The sequence below is a fragment of the Hylaeus volcanicus genome, chromosome 3 (assembly GCF_026283585.1).
Source record: "Hylaeus volcanicus isolate JK05 chromosome 3, UHH_iyHylVolc1.0_haploid, whole genome shotgun sequence".
In the NCBI taxonomy this organism is placed as follows: Eukaryota; Metazoa; Arthropoda; class Insecta; order Hymenoptera; family Colletidae; genus Hylaeus; species Hylaeus volcanicus.
In genome coordinates this window covers 567680-593612 of record NC_071978.1, presented here as the reverse complement: position 1 = coordinate 593612, position 25933 = coordinate 567680, and the positions used below count along the sequence as shown (strand labels likewise).

The 25933-nt window shown below is 42.0% G+C and overlaps 2 protein-coding genes across 3 annotated transcripts; one reads left to right on the top strand and one right to left on the bottom strand.

Annotated features, from left to right (window-relative positions):
• The first annotated feature begins 363 nt into the window (after positions 1 to 363).
• Positions 364 to 3878, top strand: LOC128873597 (regulator of MON1-CCZ1 complex). Its single transcript, XM_054117289.1, has 11 exons — positions 364 to 593; positions 679 to 984; positions 1063 to 1237; positions 1329 to 1488; positions 1613 to 1718; positions 1786 to 1939; positions 2009 to 2072; positions 2212 to 2431; positions 2502 to 2671; positions 2747 to 3022; positions 3133 to 3878. Exons 1-11 carry the CDS (start codon positions 474 to 476, stop codon positions 3392 to 3394), a joined length of 2013 nt encoding a protein of 670 aa, XP_053973264.1. The 5' UTR covers positions 364 to 473; the 3' UTR covers positions 3395 to 3878.
• LOC128873598 (GTP-binding protein Di-Ras2) lies at positions 3383 to 25013 on the bottom strand. Of its 2 annotated transcripts, none has more exons than XM_054117291.1 (6): positions 24971 to 25013; positions 13836 to 14008; positions 8110 to 8681; positions 7878 to 8023; positions 7507 to 7772; positions 3383 to 6840 (listed from the first exon to the last, which is right to left on the bottom strand). In XM_054117291.1, the coding sequence occupies exons 3-6, from the start codon at positions 8294 to 8296 to the stop codon at positions 6633 to 6635; spliced, it is 807 nt and encodes a 268-aa protein (XP_053973266.1). In that variant the 5' UTR covers positions 8297 to 8681; positions 13836 to 14008; positions 24971 to 25013; the 3' UTR covers positions 3383 to 6632. The 2 variants fall into 2 exon arrangements, with proteins under 2 accessions (XP_053973266.1, XP_053973265.1); XM_054117290.1 differs by lacking the exon at positions 24971 to 25013 and adding an exon at positions 24605 to 24740.
• Positions 25014 to 25933: the final 920 nt, after the last annotated feature.

The window sequence follows — 25933 nt, the reverse complement described above, 5'->3', positions numbered from 1 at the left end:
TTTAATACTGGTTTTGTTACCAGTGGCGCCATCGATGGCAAAACGCCCAAGTTTGTAATGAAAATAGTTTCTGTTGGTACTACTAGATGGCGTCACTAACTAAAGGGTCGATAATTATTTCTGGATTAAATAACTATTCATAACAACGAACAATTAACATATTAACTAATACACTGTAGTGTTATACAGCAAAGAATCGTATTAATTATGCATTTATGATAAATAAAAAAATCGATTTAAAGTAATCGATGGCGCCATCATACAGAACCAGTGACAACTATTTTCGCTACAAACTTGGGCATTTTGCCACCGATGGCGCCACTAGTATAAAACAAGTCACCTATACTAGTGTATTGTACTAATGCAATAACGCACTGCAAATAGAAGAAAAGCTCAACTCTACTAGTGTCACTTGGAGTTTGAGAGAATTTTTGTAAAATATTAAATAATCAGTAGGAAATTGACGGTGAGATATGGCAACTGCCAGTCAAGATGCCGACGATGATTATTACTTGGAACTGTCTTCTGATCCAATTAAATTTGAATCGGTCAGCTGTCTAACTAATGTTTTCTTTGACGACTCGAAACAACAGGTTAGGATGTTAGATGTTTACTTACTTGCGTTTTACATAAAGCTCAATTATCAGAAAGAAACAATAACGAACTGTTCGCATTCAGGTGTTTGCCGTTCGATCGGGAGGTGTTGCAGGCGTATTAGTTAAAGGACCTAATCAAAGTATAAATTTTCGAATGGAAGACAAGGGTCCAGTTATTTCCATTAAGTTTTCTCCTGATATGAATATACTCGCTATACAACGCTCAAACACTTCTGTCGAATTTGTCAACTATTCTCCTACCATTGGATTAGACAATATAGAATATTCACAGCCATGTAAAGGAAAGAATGCCACTATTTTGGGATTTGTTTGGACACATGGAAATGAAATATTGCTTGTCACTGATTATGGAGTCGAATTGTTTCAAGTAAGAGCATAAACCATTATTTTTAAGACTTATATTGCTTGGTAAACATACATATATAAGGATTTTTTGTTGTATTAGGTGAATCCTGAGAAACGAAGTGTTAGAGCTATAAAATGTTTAAGTTTAGGTGTAAATTGGTTTGTTTATTGTCCACAAAGTCAGTTAGTATTGTTATCATCTGGTACAGCAGGAAATCAAATGCAGGCATTACATGTAACATTGGGGAATCTCCATAAGTTAACAAAATTTGAAAGTAAGACGTTCACAAGTTTAGCTTAATCAGTTATTAGCAATTGCCAATGTACCGGAAAAGTATACACTGCCCCATGATGAAATTGCTTTAGTGGAGCCTAGTACAACGAAACCAGGTAAACTAGCAGTTTCGGAAAGAGATGTAGCTCTGGCAGTCCTATATGGAACACCCTGTATTATTTTGTTGCGCCATCAACCAGGTGCTAATCGTTCGACGGGCGCTGCTTCTGTATACGTATACACTGTTCATAAGTACGTGTTAAAAGCCATTTTAATTTTAGAATTTAACTCATTTAAAATGAGTTTTACTAACTTTATACAAGCAAGTTTTCCTTAATATCTGTGTGTACTTGCATTTCATGTATCATTCATATAGGATGACAACAATTAAAAGAAGTCACGTTTTGAAGCTCGACGTCAGTGGTCGATTTGCTATCAACGTTGTAGATAATCTTATTATTGTTCATCATCAAGCTTCAAAAGTGAGTTTAGAAACTATAGAATCGCTAATATGAATTGTTCACTGTATGAAACTAAATAATCTTTTAGACTTCAATGATTTTCGATATCATGTTATCGGGCGTGAGCGACGGCACTGTAATGCATCATACTAGCGTGGCACCGGCGAAATCGATAAAACCGTACAATCTAAAAGTTCCAGGTACAACTTTATCGGAACAAACGTATCAGCCTTGCCAATTGTGTATCCTTGCAAAAATGATCAGTTAATATTTTCTGTTCGTAATACACGTTTTTCCTCAATGTTCAACAGATTCACCAAATTGGGTGGTTTTTCAGCCAAACATAGTCATAGATGTCAAATTGGGTTGCCTATGGTAGGTAGGTCTATTAAATTCCGATTGTTCCAATCTAGTAGCTCGCGACATCGTAAGGTACTTTAATCTAAAGAGAGGAAAACAGAAACTGAAGAGTGCAGAAACACAGGAAACTTACTCGATTACGTTTATCGATCAGGTACGTTGAACTGCAGTTGGAGGCATTGGTGAAGCTTATCACGGACAAAGTGTTGCTGGTCGAATTTTTAATGCAACGGTCGAACGCGAAGCAAGCTTTAATACAGGTGTTGCAAAATTTCATGATGCAATTACCTGTTAGTTTAATGGATATGCCAACTGTATTCGACAAGTTGAATTCCGTGTACAGGAATTACTTGGAAAGCGAAATACAAAGTCAGGTGACGTGTCTTTTTGTACGTTTGTTGAACTTTGTTGTTTTTGTATCAACGTTCACTTTGTTTCGACTAGATGGGCACTCCTTTACAAAGTAACGTGAAGAACATTGGCACTGTAGTGGAAAATTATAAGTACAAGCTCTTGCTTGATCAAAGCGACACGTACAGTTATATATTGTCAAAGTTTCCCGAAGATACAATCGAACCGAAAATGATCATATGGGTTCTCCTCGAATACATCAGGTGTTTGTCTAATCGATAAAACATAAAATGAGAGAAGAAAATTAAAAACATCTTTCGGTTCGACGTTTGTTTTAGATCGTTGGCAGAACATGGAATACCCGTGCAGCATTATTTACACGAGTTAATTATCACAACGTTGGTACAACGCAAAGCGTACTATCAGCTTCATCAGTTGCTACAATATCACGTGGTTGCTGATTCAAAACCTTTGGCGTGCCTGTTACTCTCTTTGGAAAACCTATATCCGGCTGCACACCAGCTTGCTTTGGATATGCTTAAACGATTAGGAAATGCCCACGAAGAAATAATCGAGGTCCTCCTCTCGAAGGGCCATATCTTGCCGGCGTTACGGTAAATGTTCTCCCAGAAGTGTTACAAATTATTTGATATCCCTAATACTCTCAAAGAAAATAGTTTGTAGAGGGAACACCTTTAACGGACTCTTGCGTTTCCTATTTCAGATACATTAGATCCGTTGGAATGGTTGATCAAGTCTCCGCCCGAAAATTCTTAGAAGCGGCAAAAGCAACCGAAGATGCAACTTTGTTTCATTCGGTTTTCAAATTCTTTGAACAGCGCAACGTACGGTTACACAATACAACGGCCTTTGCTAAAGGAGAACACTGCCAGCCTTACGTTCAACACTTTAAGTATTTATTCTATGGAACGGACAATGGATGCAATTCGGATACAAATTCTAACGTCACTACGATCTCTTTATGAGGCTTTAGCTTTATTTTGTTGTAACGTGAAATAATAACAAGAACAGCATAAACAACAAACAATAATATATTTTAAATTTATAATGCAGAAGAAGCAGGGGCGTTAGCTAGTCGTTTCAGAATCTATTTGCTTCTTCCTCGTGTTGCTATTCGCGGAATACGTTCAAGAAGCATTATTTACAGTTAATTGTATTTGTTTATACAATTTACGGAATTTCATGGTATCGGGAGCGACTAGCTTGATTCATTTGATAACGCATTGATTTGTATTCTTTGCTTCCGTAGACGCGACATGCAGCAATCGTTCCACGATTTGGGTTGTTGCGTAGCCACAGTGATACGTTAATACGAAACACGATACTATACATGTTAACAAATAATGGCACGTCGATACACTTGCGTACGATACGACTACATGTACGCTAGATTAAAATAGGAAGAAACAAGATTTTAATTTTCAGTAATAAAAATATCTTTTTTTTGTTTTTCTAGTTTTTCTTCTACCCTTACTCAACGCATTACGAATTATTCAGCGGGAGAAATGGATTTACGTACGTTCTCGAAATCGATGAAGAGATATGTTATTCTTACAGGGTACAGATAATTACTTTGGTGTTTACAGTTTAGACAAACAGACAGTCACAAAATATTTAGTAAAATTGGTCTGGTGTGTGTATGTATGTGCACGCGTATGCGTGTGTATTACATCTCGGCAATCGTAGCTATTTGAATCTTCAGCGACTCGGGATCGAGTTACACGATTATTAAGCTCGTACATTCGGATGACTGTTCTTCATTCCTGCACTCAACATCCTGAACTATGGCCCGCGTGGCCTGAAAATAAATGGCTTCATCTCAGGGCTGAAACCTTTGACTGAAATATTATTTTTTACAAAAATTACTTGACTTTTAATAATCTTGCTATCGCATACGCGTATCGATATTATTGGTCTAGAAAATGTGAACCTCGATACCAAGTCGTTCGATCGACAAAACTCCGATTCGCTCGATGGGACCAACGAAGTAACGCGTAGAAGAGGACGGACAGGATAATTCGTCGAGACACATTCGGTCCATTTTAAATTTCACGTTTATCAAGATCGAACAAACGATCGTCGATCTACTTTGAAAGCTTACTTAAAGCTGTACGAAACGACGAGAAAAATGAATACTAATCTTTATATTAAATACTTTTCTAATTATGGACTTTGAATTAGTTATTTCTGAAGAGGACTCAGAAAGAGAGGGGTCGGAGGCAAACATTTGTGATACAGTGTAGTCAGATTAGGTCTAAATTGTACTCTATCGCATACATTTTTAAATGGAAATTATTTCTTGCAATGATAATTCGTTTCACACTCTGTATGTACATCGACGAGCGAATGCAACTCGGCGAACCGATGACAAATCGTTATTCGAATAGGGAAATAAAAGTGAAAAAAAGAGTGTGAAATGTAAGGGAAAAAATGCGAGCGCATATTGGCATGGAACAATCGATTGGTCGAGTATGCGGTTGAACGTGTATAGGTTTGAGTTAGGTAGAGAGATCGACGCATTCGTTGCGTTCCGTTTGCCACAATTCCAGCGACTCGCTTCCGTAGGTAGCTTTGTGTCTCTATTTTGGATTCGATTCGATTGGATTGGATTACTACTCGACTACTGTTTCTAATGCAACGAATTTGAATTTTTTCACATTGGATCGCGGAATTTTTCACGCTTTTATTTGTTGGAAAAGGTGTCGATAATATATCGCGCAATTGCTGAATCATCTCTCGCTTTCGTTTCACTCGTCAAGCACAGAAACATTTTTTACTAGCCCCGTTGCTCTCATACGTTTCGATCTCAACGAATGAATACGGTCACCTAAGTTTCGCTGATAAATACATATATCAACGCCCTTTGCAAGCATGTGCGTGTACAAAAGACGGGTCGAAAAATAGATTTAATTAAATTGTATATGGAATTATAAAAATTGATATGCTGCTCGCCTTGGATCCAGATATTATTATATCAAACTGCAAGGTTCTTTTGTTTTGTACGGTTTGCTGCGTATCTGGTGGTACGACGCCGACGTTGCATTTCAAAACTATTTTGGAGTGCACAGGGAAAGGAAACCTTAGCAGACTTATTTACAAGTTTCACTTAATACCGAATCAAATTTTTGAAATTTGATGTGAAATGTATAAGAATGAATCTCTATCCGTTAACAGTATGGATGTAAATCATGACGTTAATTTATATATACGTAGGTGTGTATCTCTGTATAACTTTTGGCGAAGTTGATTGTACACAAGCGTCTGGTCGTACAAGGTATCACCTGAAGTGATATCCTTTCGTACGTTAAAAGGTTCCCCACCCCTAAGCTAGCCTAACAACTATGAAACGCAACGTGTTCCAGACAGATTGCCGGTACAGGTACATTTCCCAAAACTATAATTGTCCTTACCTACACGCACTACACGCATACGTATACGAGACGTGTGCATACTTGCCGAAATACAAATATTTTCATGCTTGCAAAAACTTGCACGAGTCGGTCTTGATTGAAATAAATATTTGCGAAAACTGAACGGAACGGGAATTATTTGTTTCAACCATCGTTCGCGCTCAATATCTCATTCCCCTTTTTTTTCGAAGCGAGCTGAGTAAATTCTGTGGAAATTAAAACGGTTCGCTCGTAATACCATACGTAAAGTCCATACGGGAAGCGATCGAACGATGGCGGGGACCGTCCGGCCAACGAGTCTTTGACGTTTGGTAGAAAGGACTCGAGCAAAATCGCGTCTCTCTCAGAAAAAAACAAACGAACATTTTACAAAACGGTGTTTAAGGTGTTCGAGGTGTTTCTACCAAATTTTACGATTCAAACGGAAACAAATTATCACGCCACGTGAACGCACGAAACCTTTGCGAAATCATGTACAAGATGTTTGGCAATACGAAAATAATTGAGATCGTTATTCCTATCGAGGGTTCCCATGTTTATTTTTAAATAATCAAACAATGATAATTTACAGGACGATTCAGAAGCAAAGCGGATATATAGCAATTACGTCTTGTGCGTTCAAGTAACACGGCAACGATGCGTTTCCGCCTCTAGTATTCCCGCTACCACCGTCTCGCGTACAGAGTCTCGGCCGCGCGATCGATCGCGTTGCCATCGAGCCTGTTCGATCTTACCGATTTTATTACCGGCTGTCGACAGACGAAGGATGGGATCGGGGGGAGCGATGATTAAATTACGAGATGTTGCAGTCGTCCGTGTGAGCGTCCCTGATTTGCTGCTTCGTTTTCCGCGAAGCGCGTCGGATCAAACTTCGACTGCGCGGTTTGCTCTTCGTCTCCTCTGTAACAGCCACGACGTTCGAACCTTGTGCCGCGACTGTTTGCTGGGAATTCCCACCGTGTCCACCGGCGCTCCCTGTTCTGCCGTGTGGGCTGCCAGACCTACCGATTTAATCAACATATTCCAGTGAAAAATCATGGAATGCAAAGGGCTGGAGGTACCAGGCAGTCAAATTGCTCCAAAATCAAATCTTTTTCGACCCATTCTTTTATTAAAACAAACATTATTTTCGTTTCTCTTTTTTCGCCACAAAGGTGACGTAACTCTTTAATCGAGTGAGCCTCCGGGGAACCGACCGATGCTTTCATTCTCCTTTTATTCTGTGAGGACACAGACCGAACCGATGGAAATTTAGTTTTCGCGCAAATTCCCCGGAAACAGTGGCGCGTCGAGAAGCAATTTAACTCGAAGGAAGCACGAATCGATTTTTATACGTAGCAAGTGCGACCGGACATCGAAATTGCGTTCGCGTACGCGATAGCTTTTGCATATTAAACTACATTGTTACACGATACGTTCAAAGGTGTGAAGTAACTGCTTCGTGTTATCGGGAATTCCTTGTTTTTCGTTACAATAGCTCGCAATTAACGGAGTTGCGAAACTCGAAATTGAAATTATCAAATCGAAGTGAAAGGATAAATTGAATTGCTGACGGAGAGGCGAGTATGGAGCTACAACTGTCTGGTATCACGGGATCGGTCCTCGAATAGTCATGGCATTCCTCTAGAGGGAAACAAGGAGTGATCGGTGCGAAAGAGTTGAAATACCTGCGTGATCCGTACGCGGAACATCTTCGTCTAAGGCCCGATTCGTCAGACTCGCCAGCGTTGTTCTTCTGCACGATTCTGGACAGGGCGACGAAACATCTGAAGACGTCTTTGATATTGTAATCGTCCTTGGCGGAACATTCCATCACCTTTGCTCGGAGCTTCGGCAATTTGCAAAATACCCATTCGCTCACGTCCTCGATGGCCACCTCTCGCCGCGTTGGTGCAAGATCCAGCTTGTTTCCGGCAATTACGATCGGTACTTCCTGTCGAACGGCATCGAGAAAGGATCAGAAACGTTAAGATTCCGTCGCTACCTTTAACTCACACTTATCCCTCTGCAAAGCCAGATTGCCTAGACAGATCGGTACCTGGAAATCGGGTCGCTGTTCTCTGACTTCTTCGAAGCATTGCTTGACGCATTCGAAGCTTGGTAACGAGGTTGTAGCGTAGACCAGAAGAAACGCGTGCGCCGTGGCTATGCTCAATCTCCTCATAGCTGGAAACTGCAAATCGCCTGAAATCGAAGATGCTTTTATTCGTAGTAAAATTCATAGAATAAAATTCTGTTTGTCTAGGCGCGACGAAAAGTTTGCAGCTTACCAGCGGTATCCAGAAGGTCGACCTTGAGCGTCAGGGTTCCCAGAACGCATTCTCTCGAATAGAGATCCTCGACTGTAGGCCTATATCTCTCGTTGAATCCTTGGCCGAGCAATCGCCGTATGATCGCGCTTTTCCCGACGCCAGCACCGCCCAGCACCACCAATCTGATCCTCTCGAGATCGGCCATGTCTCGACTAGAAACTCGAGAAAAGGGAGCGCGAACACGCCACCACCTCAGGAAGGCATTGGCTGACAGCAGCCGGTTAGCTCGGTGGTCGTCTGAAACCCAGCCACCCCGACCACCCGACCAACCGCCTCTTCTACAAACCTAATATCCTCTTCTTTTATTTCCTCCGTTACCCCCGAGAACTAGCCACACCCTACTCTACTCCGCTTCTGTTTTCTTCTATCTCTGCTCCTTCTGCTACGTTTGCTTCTCTCCTCTGGACTGATCCGACTCGATTCGACGATAATTCGATTTTCCTTCGACTTGCCACCCACGAGGCAAGGACGTTCCGTTTCCGTCCAGCGATCGCGATCGAATCTCTACGACCGCGTCCGAGTTGATGCTCCTTAAGGAAATTTTCGATAGATTAGCGACACCGAGATTACGTTCGGAACAAGAATTAGCTATCGCGATTGATCGATATTACGCTCGATCTTTTTGCTTTCCCTCGGGGAGGTTTTTTTTTTATCGTGACGTTAGGTTGCTAAAATTTCAAGTGCATAATCGAAAGAATGATAAATCTTTGTGAAAAACGCTCTCGATTCGAGCCGGTGCACGAGACTCGCAAACGCGTTTGCGTGACCAGCAATAAGGAAGATTCGTTATCCGTCGCGATGAGCGATGACTGCCAGAAGGATTTCGACCATAGTTTCCCACCAGATATACCTTCGTTACGAAAGAAGACGAAGGAAGATAACAGACTCGGACAATCCGTGGCTTTCGCCGGTGGAGAAATACCTAGGATGAACGAGACAATCGTGAACGATCACGGAATCAGGAATTAGCTTGTTTCCATGAAATACGAGTCGAACGATTAACCCTCTCGCTGCTGCAACCGTTTATCAGAGACGATATTCCTATCCTCCTTTGTTTCTTTTCGGATGGTCTAGCCAGCACGAAAATTGTTTGAAATGTTTCATTTGAATTCACAGATTAATTTGAAGTAATGCTTTCCAAAGGTTTTCTACCGAATTTCCGAATGAAATTGATGGATTTTAACGAGCATCGAAAATCATATCGTTTCTTCGCAGAAGAGCCCTTCAGCGGATCTAGGACGAAACGCCGTAATTATTGGTGTTCGTTAAAACTCATTAATTTCATTTATATCGGGGAAAGCGGGGTAAGATGGGGACGGTATGAAAAGGTTGGTCGAAAATTCTATATACATCGCGATCGTTAAGGATTGAAAAATGGCTTGTAATCGCTTGAGAACGCTGCGAACTGACTAAAACTATTCGAGTCGCGTACAACTCCACTGTTGTTCCATGTTTTACAGTTTCGAAAAGATGACAGAGTAGCAGAGCAAATGTAGCAATAACCCCGGCCTCGCTTTCTCCTATTTGCTAAAATTTGCCAAAGTTCGGTTCATTTTCGCTCGTGTTAGGCGTGCGTTCTCTCTAAAACGAGTCATCTGTACAGAGTACAATGGAATGGAAGAAAGAAACCAGCGTCTCGCGTTTCCGACAGAGCTGAACGAACCATTCGCGTCGAGAATAGTTTGACGCGTGTTTTGTACGCTGCAACGGGTAGTAGCACTGGGTTCAATTATTTCTTTATCCGTCGACATTGGGATTATATTCGTTTCGCGGGCGACGATACGAGGTTGAAGAGCAAACAAAAGAGACTGCTTTGAAAGCGTCGCAGCGAGCGCTATAATCGATCGAAACGCGTTTCACCTAACACCAGGGAATTAAAGCCGTCTGCGTGGAAACAAGGATCTGGGTCAAGAAATACGAACTTTAACGCGCCGCGGTATCAATTGATAGTAACACCGTGCTGGAGTCGCTTTCGTCGTTTCAATCGAGGCGTCGTCGCTGTCGACGTCGGATGCTGGAACGCTCCTCTTGCGGGACCAATCGGTTCGTCCGTTCAACGTCTACATCGGTGATCCTAACCGTTGAAAAACGTACAAGCCACTCGCGTCGATGTCGACGAGATACGGAGGTACTCGTTCAAATCTTGTGATTGACTAGCTTCTTTTTTTCGCCCTATTTCCGTAGATGTTAGGTCAAAAAATTCGTCGAACAGTGCACAAACCAGAGCTTGATATATGTAAGTAGCTTGTTCTTTAAATGAGAAAGTTGTCTACACGTGTGCAAAATTTGATCGAAATTGTATATCGAGCCATTATTCAGCCTTGGTAAAGCCAGTGTCTGACCATTACTCGTTACTTGTACTTGCGTTGGATTTTAGCCTGGTAAACCAACGTTCCTGATCGCTGTGCATCCGAAACAACCGCGTATCCCGCAGCTGGTCGCTGGAAACAATCTCGCTGCTTATGGAAAACTCTCGCGGGATGTGCAATTTAGGCGGAATTACGTTAAACATTAGCGTGTCCGGTTAAACTCGTTATCGATGCTAAATGTTTTCGCGGTTCGCGGTTGTGGAGTGGCGTGTTTCATTGAACGGGGAATCGCGGTTGCGTGCTCTTATATGTTTTCTCTATTCAGCGATACACGAAACGTAGCAATTTACCTTCTCTGCATATGATTTCGATCCCGATTACGATTTCTCTTCTGGTTTCGAGTTTCACGCAAAGAACTGACCTCTGGAATATCTCCCCGGTCGGAAACGAATTCTATTTCACCTCCAGGTCTAATTCTGCGGTTATTTATACTCTCTGTTTTATATTATTTATTTCGTACGGGCAGCAGGTGAACTTTTCGACATTTCCAACCCACACAGAGGGGTGTATTCGGAATAACAGCAAACGAGAGCAAAAAGCTACAGCTTGTTATCGGACTCTGGTCGGCGTTATTCGCCAGGACGACCGCGTGCGAAGCTAATTAGCGTTTCGGTCGCTGAAGCCGCAAACCGCACATACCAGTACGGGTCGCGATGGCCGTGCCGATCGCGTGTTCGTCGACAGAAACTGCGCGATGTGCGACACGGCCGAACGATATCGCGTTCTATCGTTTTCGGTTCGACCTGCCCCGACAGGGACTGCTTCGGTAAATCGCGGTCCAATTAAAAGCCGCCCGTCGAATAACCGCCGACTTCCACGGCAACACCTGCCGCGTGATGCTATTAATTGGCAAGTGTACGTAATTCTCTTATGACACGAAACTTTCAAAATATACCTTCCATATAATATGGCCTGAAAACTGAGGCAGCTTTACAACTGGTTATTAGATCGTATCGAATGAAATTGCTGATATTTTATCCGTTGGAACGTTATTAATAAAGTGGGACGTCAATTTACTAGCATTATTTCGTTCGGTTAATATTAAAATGTATCGACAGGATTAATAGCAAAACGGGTAACAAGATTTTATACGTAATTAAAATATGAACAGGAGTGAAACAATTAGAGAGGTATTGAAAACGAAGGTTCGTTCGAAGAGGACCACAACCGTCTGCTCTGCTCACATGCCTATTCGCTGTCATTTTTATTATTATTCGCAAGCTGCAATTTCAGAGAGAATTTTATACAAAATGGAGGAGCAAACGGTGTTCGCGAACAATCGACGAAATCACCAACGGTATACGGCAGAAAGAAACGGACAAAGACAGCACGGATATTGCTTTTCTAGCTGCCAGTTGAAAAATACTCGTGTGCTCGTAACTCGTAGGCAGCGTTATGAAAGCTCGTAAACCGGAACAATGAAAGACGTCAAGAGGATCGCGTATCGCGTTCAAGATGGACAACGAGAACCCTGGCATGCGCCTACTCGTGATCTAGCGTCCTTTGCTGATTTGATCAGAAAAGAGGTGTCGTTTTATCGACGCAGATCGAAACAGTTTCGCGTGTCCGAACGTAAAAATCATTTATAACGTTTGGGTAGAAATTGTTTCCCATGTCGGGGTATAAGTAGTAGTATTGTTCCAATGTCATACTGTATCGACTGTATTATAATAGTTTGCGGCCCGAATCTGTGTTTGCGAGTTGTTCGCGCGAAAGGAGAAACTTTGCAGACTGGATGCATCGCGTTTTCGTATCACGGACGCGAGAGCAACTCTCGCGGAATCTTACCGATAAACCACCGAAGGCGACCTATCGACTGCTTCGACTCGAAACGATTCGTCTTCTTTCGCTGGTCGAAACGAGTCCTCTCAACTACGAATCACTGGTTCCTCGATCTCTCCTCGAGCGTACTACCGTTGAAATTGCGTTTAAGTCGGATAAGCTGACTTCCATCGTCTTTGTAAAAGCGTGTTCAAAGTTGCACGTCGGTTCGTTTCGGTTCGAAGAAACTCATTGCGTGGAATATACCATTTACCGTTTGTATCGTCTAGCGGAATGTGCTCGCTATGTACATATGTATACTCTATGTACCATTATCTGGTACCGTCAACGTATGTCGAGAACATTTTCCAAAGTATCTCAAATATTCAAATTAATCCACGTGTGGATTGCGTCGCGTTAAGGCTATTCTATGCATATTAAAGCAAAAATTCCCTGATTCTGTTATGAGATTCATTTAAAGAGGATTCGCTTTTCGCAGAACGTACAATAATATCCGACAGGCTACATGGGGTAGTAAATTGCCGACTCCTAACATAAACAATGCACCCTCGTGGATGGTTGGCTGTCGATGCCTCGTAGTCTCGTGTCGTAGGATTGATTGTGTAGAATAAGCTTGGACGCGTCAAACGAGCCAGGCAACTCGACGTTGCATTGCCTAAAGGATGAAAATATTGTCCCAAAGGATCTTGCCGCGTAGCAGGGAAACTTTGGATGAGATGAGTGCGAGGGACAACGTGCCACTTATCCCAAAACCGTCCAAGGGAAAATTATATTGTATCCTTATACAGCGATGGATCGGAGAGAAAGAAAACAATGGAAAAGAAATCTATCTCTCTATCCTTCTTTAACTTGCATTCTTTATTTAAAATTTACCTTCCTTCCTCTTCGCTTTGGATAGCTTACCCTTCTTTCACTTATAGCGTATTGAATAATCATGTCGAAGTGATCGGGTGTTGAATAAACAAAAACTTTCGAGTGGTCTCGACGATACAAATCCGATGGATTTGAATTTAAAGAACAAGCAGCCCGAGTAACAAGTTCGTTCGAGAACTGTTTGGCTACTCTCGGCTGAAATATCATGCATAAATCAGACGCAATGTACAACATTCGATGGAACTTTTTTAAATAATGCATGCGATCGATTATTCGAGAAATTGACAAGATGACCTTGTTAACTTTCCATTAAGTAAAACGAGTAGTTATCGGACATTCTACACAGACAGTTTAGTAGGATACTAAACTATACTACATAGCTTGGTTTGTGGTTAAGGATTGTTGGAGTACAGGGATGACCGTAACTTGGGAATAAGCTCGAATAGGGCAGATGTTTATGCAAACTCTCGCCATTTGTTTTTGTATCTCTCCAAACCACTGCTGAGATGGGTTTCAAATTCTAGAATATACAACATAATATATGTATAATGCTTGAAATTTTGTTGGTAATTCAAGCACATTCGTAGTTTGTTATAAAAAACTAAAGCGGAACGTCTTCGAGGAATTTTAGCTGCGTTAAAACAGTCGTAGAGTACTTACAGCTACGGATCCGTCCGTATAAATCCGTTGTTCGTTTTGTTTGTGAAAAAGTCGTTTGCGAGTGAAGATGAGGAATGTGTCCACGCTTATGAATCCTTGGCGTGCCTTCCTACATACGTTACAGCACCGATGCTTCCGTGCAGCGTGTGGGTCGAGCAGTATATGTTGTATATCTAGACGCAAGAAAAACCGTAAAACAAGATCATAAAAGGAAAATTAACAGGGATAAATGCGCGGTGATAATTTCAAGCGCATCGCGTTACTCGGCAGTTCGTAAAAGTAACAAAATTAGGCCATTCGCGAGGTTTCTTCCGTATTACGTGCCAGTTTTTCCTGCGCCACAAGGAACTTGGCCGTTGCCTCGTTAATAAGTCGTCAATAATTGAATAAGATAAAAAAAACTTTCTCCCTATAATCTGTCACACTATATATAAGACAAAGTGATTAAGAGGGAGTGAATGTGCTTGCGCAGTGCGCGTGTTCGTAAGGAAGGCTCGGTGGTCGCGTTCATTCTACCCAGATAACGTTTACACAGATTTATCTCGCGACAAGCTTTGCTAAGCTGTTCGTTCGCTTCGTCGACTATACGCTGGTAGATAGACTTCGCTTCGTTACCCTTTCCTGGAGGCGTAGTTTCCTTGTTCGATGAATGAGAAGGATCGCAGGACGATCACTTTAGAAGAAACAATTTTTATCTCGCTTAGATGAAATGAAATTTTGTCGGTAATAAGGGTGGTTTTCCAACGGTAGAAAAATTGAAATTTTCTAGAAATCTGAAGATGTATCACGATTACGTTAAATGGGACAAAACTCACACAGTAAACCAAACTTTTGTTTTCCATATGAGGAGCGATTGTTCGCGAAACGGTCAGACAAAGGGGGTAAGAGGAATACGGAACTCCGCGTGAAAAGAAAGAGCCAGTTGTGTTTGATCCGCTCGAGCACGCATCGGGAAATTGAATCTTTCTATAAATAAGAACGAACTTCCGTCGCGCTCACTTGTAAATTATAGCCACACAACGGCCGCCCGACGACACCGATGCTAACTCGTTACTATTTTTCTTTGACCGAAGGCTTGTGGTAGCTGGACTTGTTCCTCGATTTCTTAGACTCTCGTTGCGCAACTGCGCCTCGACAAACAACATCCGCGAAACGCCTCCTCCCTTACGGAGTTCCGTGGTATTTTATTCGCAGAATACGCGACGAATAAAACTCTGTATAGAGATTTAATCGGATAAGCTTTCATCCATTCAACGAGAAACATTATTTCATTTCAAACGCGAATTGCAATTTTCATCGAACAAATAACGGATCAGAAGTTGTACGTATCTTTTGTTTCGTTTCGTTATTTTTTTATTTGGAACAGAATTTTTCTCATATCTGTCTCTCGATTTTAACGAACCTTTACGAGCTTGTAAAACGACAAGAGATACGGAATTCGTATTTTTCCACAAGTTCAACTCATAGTGCTGTCTTGAGAAATGCTGGAAATACGAGGATGTTTTTAAAACAAACCGTTATTCTCTATCTTTGTTTTCAAAATTGTTGGGAAGCAATATCGTTTCAACGAGAAATCCTTAGGGTAATTTCAATCTTCGAACCGCGTTTGGTAAGTCTTATCTGATGTTTGGTCAAACCACGGAAGAGGAACCACTCATCTCCTCGCTTCGTTGGCGTTTACACGAAAATTCATCGAAGAGCTAACAACACGTGACAGCTAATTTCCGGGAACATTTGGAGTCGATGTCTACTTGAACTCGCTACATACGCGCTACTCGACTTTGCCTACTGCACGTACCCTTCGGTGCCACCTCCTTCCCTAAACAAATTTACATGCGCGATCAAGTTCTGCCGTCCCCTTTCTCTCCCTCCCCCATCCTTAATCTTTTGCACTTGGAAACAGAGGTTAAACAACACTTGAAAAAAGTTGGCAACGCTATTGCAAAACCTTCCACGTATCCGTTTAGAGCGTATCGAATTTTCCCCTTTTTAACAGACGAAACTTTCAGCAAACAATTGTAAATCTAACAGAAAAAAAAGGACTTAATTTAAAGACATTGATCGAGAGGAAAATTAAAAAAATGTTACAGCTACGACGATATTAATACCACGAAAGAAAGAAATGTTTAATTTTTTTCTTTTTCTAGAAGATGAAATAGAACTCGCTGCAATAGCGGGTTAGAAAATTCTTACACGTACACGTACCGGTGATGTACGTACATATTTATTGAATCGCCTGGAAGAAGAAAGAGAAGGGAACCCACTGGAATCCAGACTCAATTTACGAGCGCGAAAATTGCTGGAAGCAAATTTGAAATGCGGGATCTTGGACCGTCCAGGCATTCGAACTCGCGATGTCGGTTCGATCGTTATGTTCGTCCCTTGACGAGACGTTGCGTTGGATTCCACGACGTCTGACGTTTCTGGCGAACAAGTTTCTTTACAAGGACGACGCGTGTTATAATATTTCTATATTATAATACGTTATTTTTCGTTTCTTTCTCTTTGTACAAGACATTTTCAACGATCCTCTTCGAGTACAGATTTGCATCGCGGTATCGTAAAATCGTAAAATAGTCGAGGTGAAGTTTGACCTGTCGGGAAGCAAGAAAAATTCAATTTAACGGGACAGGAGTCTCTATTTTCCTCCTGCTCGCTAGAGAATGCGCAACGTCAGTTTATATGTATCTACGTTTGCTAGGTTTCGTGCGGGCTAATAGTTCGAACCACTTGTTGAAAGCGAATCTCTCTGAAACGGTAGCATGTATTTCAATCGAATTCTCAATCTCGGTTCTATTTGTAGAGGCTGCCGTTTTTCTGTTCACTCAGTTTCTGCACAAAAGTTGAGCGTTGTTATTGTCGGAATAAAAATACCCTACTTTATTACAACCACGCGAACGACGTCACGGCACGCGTTTGATGGAAGCGAACAAAGACCTTCGTAGAACACCCGTGTATTCCGTTCGCTATTTCATTTCTGTACCGTATGCGAAGCGTTCTCCTTACATATTAACCGTGGAATTACTTTTGTGGTAATTAGTGATCCCTCTCGAATCAAAAATTTATCATATAAATAACAGCGAAACGTAGACTTTCGTTTAAAGTTGCGTAACAAAGGCATAACAATACTTTGTACCATGATACACGCACGTTCATCGCATGCATATTTATCTCTTTATCTAGTCAATCTACATAGCTCGCGGCCATGTTATCAAAGGGACGCCGTGTTTTTGTGTTACCGGTATTCGTATTTTTTCTCTGCTCTTGACGCTTGTTTGTTCTCTATTTTTTTTCTTTATCAAGAGATTATACGGGGCATTTCTGGAAACACAGTCAAGGTGTAGTTGATTGCGAAAAAGTTTAGACGGAGCAAAGGGTAAATCTTACAATGGGGGATATCCGTGGATGATATAATTGTTTCCTCGCAACTAGTGTACCGAAAATGCACGGGGCAATACGCGCTTACACTCGCTTTTTTAGATGGAATTATGCAGTTTCTTGTACATAAATCAGGAGCAATCTTTTACAGACTGCATCGCGGATGGTCGCAATTCACGTTTAGATAAAAGAATGACGAAAGTCCAGCTCATCTCTGGCTTGCATAGACCCTTGCATTAGACGGAGTTGGTCCCTGCTTCCCATGAAAATTCACGAACGTGATAAACTCGAAACGAGGTATCCCAGGGTGCAGAAATTGCGCACTTTTACGAGGAATGTCTCGTTGGTGTCGGCGTCGGCGTCGGAATCGTTAATCCGATCTAGTCAATGTCTAACGGTTTACCCGAGTTTATCACGCGTTATCTACGCAACGGAGCGCCAAACGCGTTTAAAATTGGAGCGTTAAATCAAGGAAGAGCAGGGACGTGTTGCGCGAGAGGCTCGCGTAGAATTTCATTCGAATAGGATAGAAAAGTTTTCGTAACGATTCACTCGCAACGTTTGTTCGGTCCGATGGTTAGTTGGATAAACTGGCATTCGATGCGAAACACGAGATGATTATATAATTCAGATGAAATCACGTATCGGAAATTGTATAGCTTTTACTCGATGAATGTTTGGTAAAAAAGGATTTATTTTTTGCTGTTATTGTGAAGTGTGCCCATCTCTGTTTAAAAGGTATTCTTTAAAAGGATCGAACAGTTTGAAAATCAACTCACGCGGATTTCCTGGGAATCGACGACCGTAATTCCCGTATCACGCGACGGTCAGGTATTCGTCGTTCCGACGTTCGGCGTCGAGCTTTTATTCGCACGCAACACGAGGGAAACCGAAATACCGTGCAGGAGAGCTCGATAGCGCAATCTCGCTCGAACCAGCTACCCTTGCCGCGCAACAAAATAATGTATACGTATGCCAGCAGCTAGCTCTAGTTACCTGCGACGTCACCGCCGCTGCCGCCGCCGCCGCCGCCACCGATTTCTACAAAGGAGTCTAACGAACCTCCGCTCAAATTGCATCGAACGTTCAGCCAGCACGCGAAACCGAGAAACGCGAAACGCAGCCGCGTCCTAAATTACTCGCTACTGCAGTATCCTTTGCCACGCGCACCGCGCGAGTACCTTTATCGCGTGCAAACTTAACGCAACGCGAGAAATCCTTTATATAACTTTCTTTTCGTATCTACAATTTTAGCATTTACAAAGTCGAAACTGTGTTTACAGTTTACGCAGTGCAAACCGGTAGAAGAACGAAACTTTCCTTTCCTGTCTCCTTCGAGCTTTTGTAAACGCGAAGGTAGATCAAACGTTTCGTTCGGCTCGCAAAAACCGGATAATTGAATTTTACCTTTAACGAAATTTCCCCGTACCGAGCGACACGCACAATGAATTCTTCCTCCATAAAACTTTATTTGAATTTCGCGTTCCCTGGTAAATTGAAAATATAACTCCGTGGACTTGTTTGTTAAAATTAATAGAACGCGTTTCAACGAAAGGTTATCGATTGTTTTCGTTCGATACTGTGATCATTGTCATTTAACGAGTTTCAACGAGTAAATCGTGTTTGCGAAGAGGAAACGCAGAATAATTGATGAGTCCTCTCGGGTTCCTCCCAGCGGAGAAACCGCAAAATAATTACTCGTATTTTGACAAGCGGGTCGCGTTTTTATCTAGCCCGCATTTTTCATGGGACCCCCTGGCAAGACAGATCCGCCGAGTGTCGTAAACGTCTCCCCCGTCGTACAACCGAATTGTGTACCGTCCATCTACCCGTGGAACGATCCATTTCGACGAAGAAACGGAGGGGCCAAATACCTCTCGACGCACATCTCGATATAGTCTCTGCTTCGTGCCGTGACGATGGCAGTTCTCTTATTAGCGATTTTATCGAACGCGGAGTGGAACGTACAAGAAGAAGAAAAAGCTTCTACTCCTGTAAGAGGAGAAAGACGGAAGGTCATTACGGTTTGCTACGGCGCTCAGATTTCTCGTGCAGAGGTAAATGAGAAATGTGGCTTTTTACGAGACGAGGCTTGGAGGAAACCGATTATGAAAGTTGAAAGTTTCATCGGGATAAGTGTAGTATAGGGTAGAGCTTGGCTGCCGTGTCTGACCATTGCTCGCTGTTCTATTTGAGTCGGGGGTTGTAAGCGGTGACGGTGGTCTGTTTCAAAAGATTTGCTCAAAATAGAAGCGAAGTTCTTTTCATTCGACCGAACGAATGAAATAACAACTATTTCGATTCATCGTTAGCGAGCAATCATTCATTCTGCTGGTGTATTATTCGTTCGAACAATGAACACGGGAATCTATACAGGTTTCTGTTCTCTTTATCCGTATTTGTATTTCGCGTATGTTATTGCCGAATAAATATCACGTTGTTTGCAAATGAGTCTCCATTTGCCGTATTATCGGCTCTGTGGAAGGCAACGGTATGGCGTCGTTCGGTGTCGCACAGTGACGGTATCGATACACTAGACGGCTGCCGTTCGTTGATCGACCAAAGGGCCGTGAAAAGGCCATTTGAACTTTAGTTGGGAGCGCGAAAGGGTGGTGAAATTGGTAAGCGAGGCTTCTATAATTAAAATCTGTTTTTCATCGCGAGTTTATTAGGATCCGTGATTTCACGGATGGAGGGAGGCCACGGGCCACGGGCCACGGGACGACCGAGCGTCCCGTTTCCACCCGAGCGACCGACCAAACGAATGAACCAACGCCTTCGTTGGCCGCGTAGGAGGTTCACGGGAATGGACAATGAATTCAGGCGAGAGAGGCGGTCTAGCGAGCCAGAATTTAAATTCGGAGCTTCGAATTTAACGCGCGACGGTCGAAAGATAGTCGTCTGTTTACCGATCGAACTTGATCACCGTCCGACAGCGATCTATCGCAAACAAGTCTTTACTCGTTAGCCTTCTTTATTTAAAGACCCTTCGGTAGCATAGAAAAATATCTAACGAAGCTCGGAATTAGCGCGTAGGAAAGATCAGTTCTGGCTCTCAGTTCTTACAGGAAATCAACTCATTCTCGAGAGTTATTAAAACCAAGCATTGGCTAAACGTCGAGCACCGAATGAAAAATAGTTTCAAGGGGAAAAAAGGTCGCGTTCGCATGTATAATTTTGCAGAAAACGTGGATAAAGAGACGCGCGATCGAGTCACGCCGCGCCGGGCCATTCGTGAGCGCGAGCTTGTAACGGTTGGTCGATTTACCGTGAAACGATCAAAGGCGGGAACATGTGACGTTGGCCGATCTATTTCTACACCGACCTGTTCGAGTTCGCTCTCGTTTGAGCTGCGGTTCTTCCTCTTTGTCGCTCGCCAAAGATCCTAAAGCCCGTTTATTGGAAAAGTTTGTCGCGGCTGGGATCTACACGCTCGATGGAACCGTTCGAAAGATTGGTCGTGATTATGATACCACTGGCATCTTTTTTTTCTGAAAGAAAACTACTATTCAGCCATGTAACCATTCCTAAGAAGTAATAATTTATTTACGCGTCGTCATAAACGATGGATCGATCACGACTCTTCGTGTCGCAATTACCACTGATACTCCCGACGGATTCGTTCTCGAGTCTCAAGACTAACTTAACTTAAATTAATCTAACTTAATTATTAATCGAAGTAGAAATACGTGTATTAAATAACAATGTCGGGGATCCTTACTGGAACGTGACCCTAGGGACTTGAATTTTTCGTTTCGAATCTCGTTTAAAAATCTCGGGACTCGAGGACGGAAGACGAGCATCGATCGTTTGTCTTCCGTACGTGCGAGGGACCGAAGGAACAGCAAGAGAAAAACGGAGAAAATTTGTAGCTTCGTCGACCCCAAGGGAATCGTCAACGCTCTTTCCGCCTTTTTCCTACTTCGTTCGTGACTGGAGCTCTCTCTCCTCTCGTAATCGTTGGGTTCAATCCAAACGAACGACACTGTCGGGTAGGGCAAAGGGAAACCGCCGATACTCGAATGGAGGGAACTCGACACCATTCTATCGATTGCGCGTTTGCAGAGTTCTTCTTCCAAATCCAGCTCTGTGTAACCGGACTTCCCGGTGAGGTTAACCTGCACGAGATATTAGGCTGCGGTTATGGCACAAGCGAGTTCACACTGGCGATGATTGTGTACCAACATCCCGAACCAACTACCGAACTAATCAATCAAAAATTGGCTAATCTTTCCCAAGAGTTGCCGATAGACGAACGTGTTTAATTGAATTGCAACAATTACGATCAGCTATGACTACTGGAATCAATGAGGTTAATGGCCAATTGCATTTATCCATTAATAATCTAATGTAATTGTCGATTCAATTACTTTTTTATCCGACGAACAAAGTCTCGCTTGTTGCTTCAACTGAAACGCCCCGTCGCTAGACGGTCCGGAGTGTCCCATCAGTGGAATTGTCGCGTTATGGTCGAACAACTATAGAGAACAGCGCCCGTCTCAACATTTTATTCTTCGCTTCGTGTCTGTTGGAAATCATTGACTTTTGCTTTTCTTGTGCTAATTTTTTCATCGATCAAATAAGAATATTTCTTTACACCGTCTCTAATACACCGTTTTTATCCTCAAAACTATTTCACGAATATAATATGTCGCGAAAGGTTTCAAAAGTCCACCTACGTTACAATATCCAGCAGCTTACAAAGATGTTAATCCCTGCAAAACGAACCTTCAGTAGCAACCATTGAAACTAACTAAAGAAACGTAAGAAGCGCTGAGATTTGCCTCGACGAAAATGTCCGAAGAGTTTTCGAATAGGAAACCGGAAACTCTCGACATCCTTCGAGGCTGTAATATTCTACGCGACATTTGAAACTTTCAAAGTTCAAGGCTATCGTGCATTTCGAAGGTTTTTCATCAACTTTCATCGCGCAGCAACATTGACCGCCCCATTGCTAGCTCGGATTCAATTATCGCACGAAACGAGACGGCGCGTAACGCGGAAAGTTACGCTTGTACGTTTTATAATCGTTGTTTTTATTTCGTTTGCGATCGATGCTCTGCTAATATACGTACACGCAAAATGTCGAGCCTCGAAATATCATACAACGAGTTTAATTCGCACGAGTCAGACCGAAAACAGAAATCACCTTTTGAAGATTTATTTTTTACTTTTCGAAGAGAATAGAACCATTATTCGTTATTTCTTACTTCGCGGATTTTCTCTTTTCTCGCTTGCGTTAATATCTCCCGAATCGTTCCAACATGTTTAAAGAGTCAATGCCATAGTACCGTCAATAGTTTCAAACGGCACCGCAAGTACAAGCGTCTGGCCAGACGCGTTGCAAAACGGGGGTCTGCAAGCTTTCAAAAGAAGAAAGGACCGTACTATGTAATGGAATAAAAAAAGCTTCTCGTAGTATTACATTTCTATTAGAAGCATTCGTTAAAAAGGTTTCCGTCGTCGGTAGCTCATTACCATTAATTATTACTTTTCATTCTGATCTCGCTAAGGGTAACGAATAATAGCAAAATCTATTTCACGTCTCGTTTGCATCGTGAAAGTTTCATCTGTAAGCGTGCAATAAGGATTTTGCAACGTTATTCAATAAAAAGTTTTCTTTCTAAAACCTTTCCCCACTTTTGTGGGCTGAGAAAATTTATTCATGCAACGACAACTATCGAACTCTTTGCACGTTGTACGTGTGTCACAACTCAATAAAAATGAATGGAAAATTCAGCTTCGCAACAAGTTTCGCACAGTGTCTATGTACTTCGATCTAGAGTCGCTGTACCGAGGGGAGAAAGTAGTTTAACGAGAGAAGGCTTGTTTTCCAGTATAGACGGGAAATTCGATTCGATTTAACAAGACGTAGCGCCGGCTTTCAACTCTGATTCCGCGAGAAAAACTTTTCTCGCAGCTGTTGCGTTTCTGCGAAAGGCAAACTTCTTCCCGTTGCGTGAAGAGTCGGTGGATTTTTAATAACGTTTCGTGTTCGTTTTGACGATCGCAAGAACGCCAGAGCTAATAATTACAAAATGGTAAAAAAGTTAGTGCGTCGATTTGTAATATCTATGAAATGGATGCAAGTTTTGGTTACTTGTATCTTGAAGAATACAAGAGCACGAACAGAAATACAGGGACCTTTTATGAAATGCAACCACAAAGTGTTAAGTGTTGAAACGACGTCGTGAAACATAGCTTGGGGATGCAAACGCGTGCAACGCGTATAGTGATCCGTGAGAAAAAAATTCATGACCCGGAAGGGAGAGAATGCGAGCGAAATAAGAATGGAGCTGCGAGAGAGCAACGACGGAGAAATAAAAAGACAAAGCGAAAAAGAAGCTGGAGGCGAAGGAAACGAGGGAAGCGAGTAGTTACGAGGAGAAAGCGCAATATCTCGGAAAGTTGAGGATTCCCGTAACGAAAGGAAACCGTCTTCTCGAGAAAACGTTCGACCTTAGGAGCAGACGGAAAGCCGCACACCCCTCGAGGCACCGACCGCGATAAACCTCCAGGATTAAAGTCATTCCGTGTACTTGGCGCGAGGCCGTTCGAAAAGATGATTTTCTCTACCGACGATGCAACAACCGTGAACGCGATCCCTAGATATCTTTTAATTCGCCACTATCCTCGGTATACTACGCTGTCTAGGTTTACTATTAATTAATTGCCTGTGAGATGTAAATTCGCCCAAGGATTCATTTCAAGTAAGTATCAATTTATGGAATTTTTCTACAGAGTCGATTCTGTCCGTAAAAAGAAATCGAAGAATCATTTACCATTTCAGAATTTGAAATCGTTATACATATATGTAATTCGTTGTATATGTAGATATAATTAATTAAAGTTTGTTCATGAGACTTTTGGCGAACATCATTTACATTCCAGTCAGCTGACCATGCGGCTGCGCGTCCATTTCCTCGTTTAAATATTTATATCTCGATAACACAGCCTTGCATTACAAAATGGGAAAGGACTTTTTGATTCGTACTGGGACAAATAATTGATCTTGAAGAAGACGTCACACTTTAGAAAACGCGTTGTGAATGTATTTGAAACGTTTCTACTTTGTGATGTTTGGGTTCTTTTCAGTGAAATGGAACAAAAATATCTATCTGATGGAAGAGAACCTATTGTATTTGTACTAGATAATACTAGAATAATTGAGGCTATTATCATACTATTATGTACGAATTAATTAGTACTCCAGATGTACTTCAATCTAAGTGGAAGAATAAAAAAAGGAGGAACTTTATTTCATATCCAAGTATACATATAATATATGTATAAGGATACAAATAAGGGCACAACCGTTTACTGATCCATGTAACTGAAAGACTTAGAGTTATTGGCAAATTAACGGGAAATATGGCAAAAATACCACTCACCGAGTTCAACTACCGACAGGTGTTAGGCGATAATGCGACACGGGATAAACGTTTCGACAGCGTGTGACACCAGGACACAGGACGAACGCAAACAGCTATCGCCTCTAGTCGCTGTCGAAACGGCACTGAATCCAACTGAATCAGTGGCAGATTCTACCCCCGAAACCCCGTGTCGACGGTGGCGCCGTCTATCTTTCTATCCCCACCACTTACGTACACAAAACTAAATATTAATTTTTTACTCTGGTGACACGCGTCGACCAATCCTCAACGCAACGTTATTTATTCTGATAATACGGAAGATCGTGGCTGGAAAGAGGAACGTTGTCGTTCTCCTTTCCGAACGAAACTTATCGTTAGTCTTACCTTCGCCATGATTCTTGAATTCAAACGTTCACGACTTTTGCGCCGCGATGATGCACCCATCTTCCCAGCAAATACTGTTACCTGCCACAAAACACGCAGTCAGTACTTACTTGTATCGAGAGCTTTTGATTTTCGAGCAAGGTACAACCTCTGGCTGTTCTTAAATCTAACCTTAACCATACATTGTGACGTATATCATAAACGAAATTGTATTTGCACCAACACATATTAAATGCAGAGTAAAAATAAATCAAGAGAAAATAGCAGAGAGAGGTATTATACGAAGCATTGGTGGATAAAAGATCGAGTGGTGAGGTTAAAAGCAATTTAGATTGAAAAAGGCGGGAATTTCCGAAGGAGGAAAGCTCCATTAATGAGAGGATATGGAAGAAAAATGATGACTGGAACTTAGAGTTTTCTTATATACCTACTCCAGACCATCTACGTTTCATTTATACTTTACTTTAGTAGGTATTAATGCAAAACGTTTCTCTAAAGATTCGTCATTAATTATCGTTAATGGTTTCCATTATTCGGAACGTTTGACTTTGTTGTCAAAGTTCAACGAGATGTGCATTCGCGAACGTTATTTGGCGGGAACCACATCTATTGCGTATAATACGAGAGCATGACTGTATATATTTAATAAATAATAGTTATCTCTGGATGAATAATTTACTTACGAGGGAAATGTCCAATTAAGTGAGATTGCAACGAAAGGATCAAACTGTTCTCAAAACTCGAGTAAGACAGATAGCGACCTCCGTGGCAAAATGCTCAAGCTTCGAGCAAAGCAGTTCCCATTTTTGCCTCTAGATAACGCCAAAATGTCGGTAAATGATTAAACTTCGTATCGAATTAGAACAAGGATAACCAGATCGATTACCTTCGAACACATCGTTGTTCTTCGTGTTCGAAAGTAATCCAATTGGTCATCTTTGCAATAGGAATGCATCTACAGGT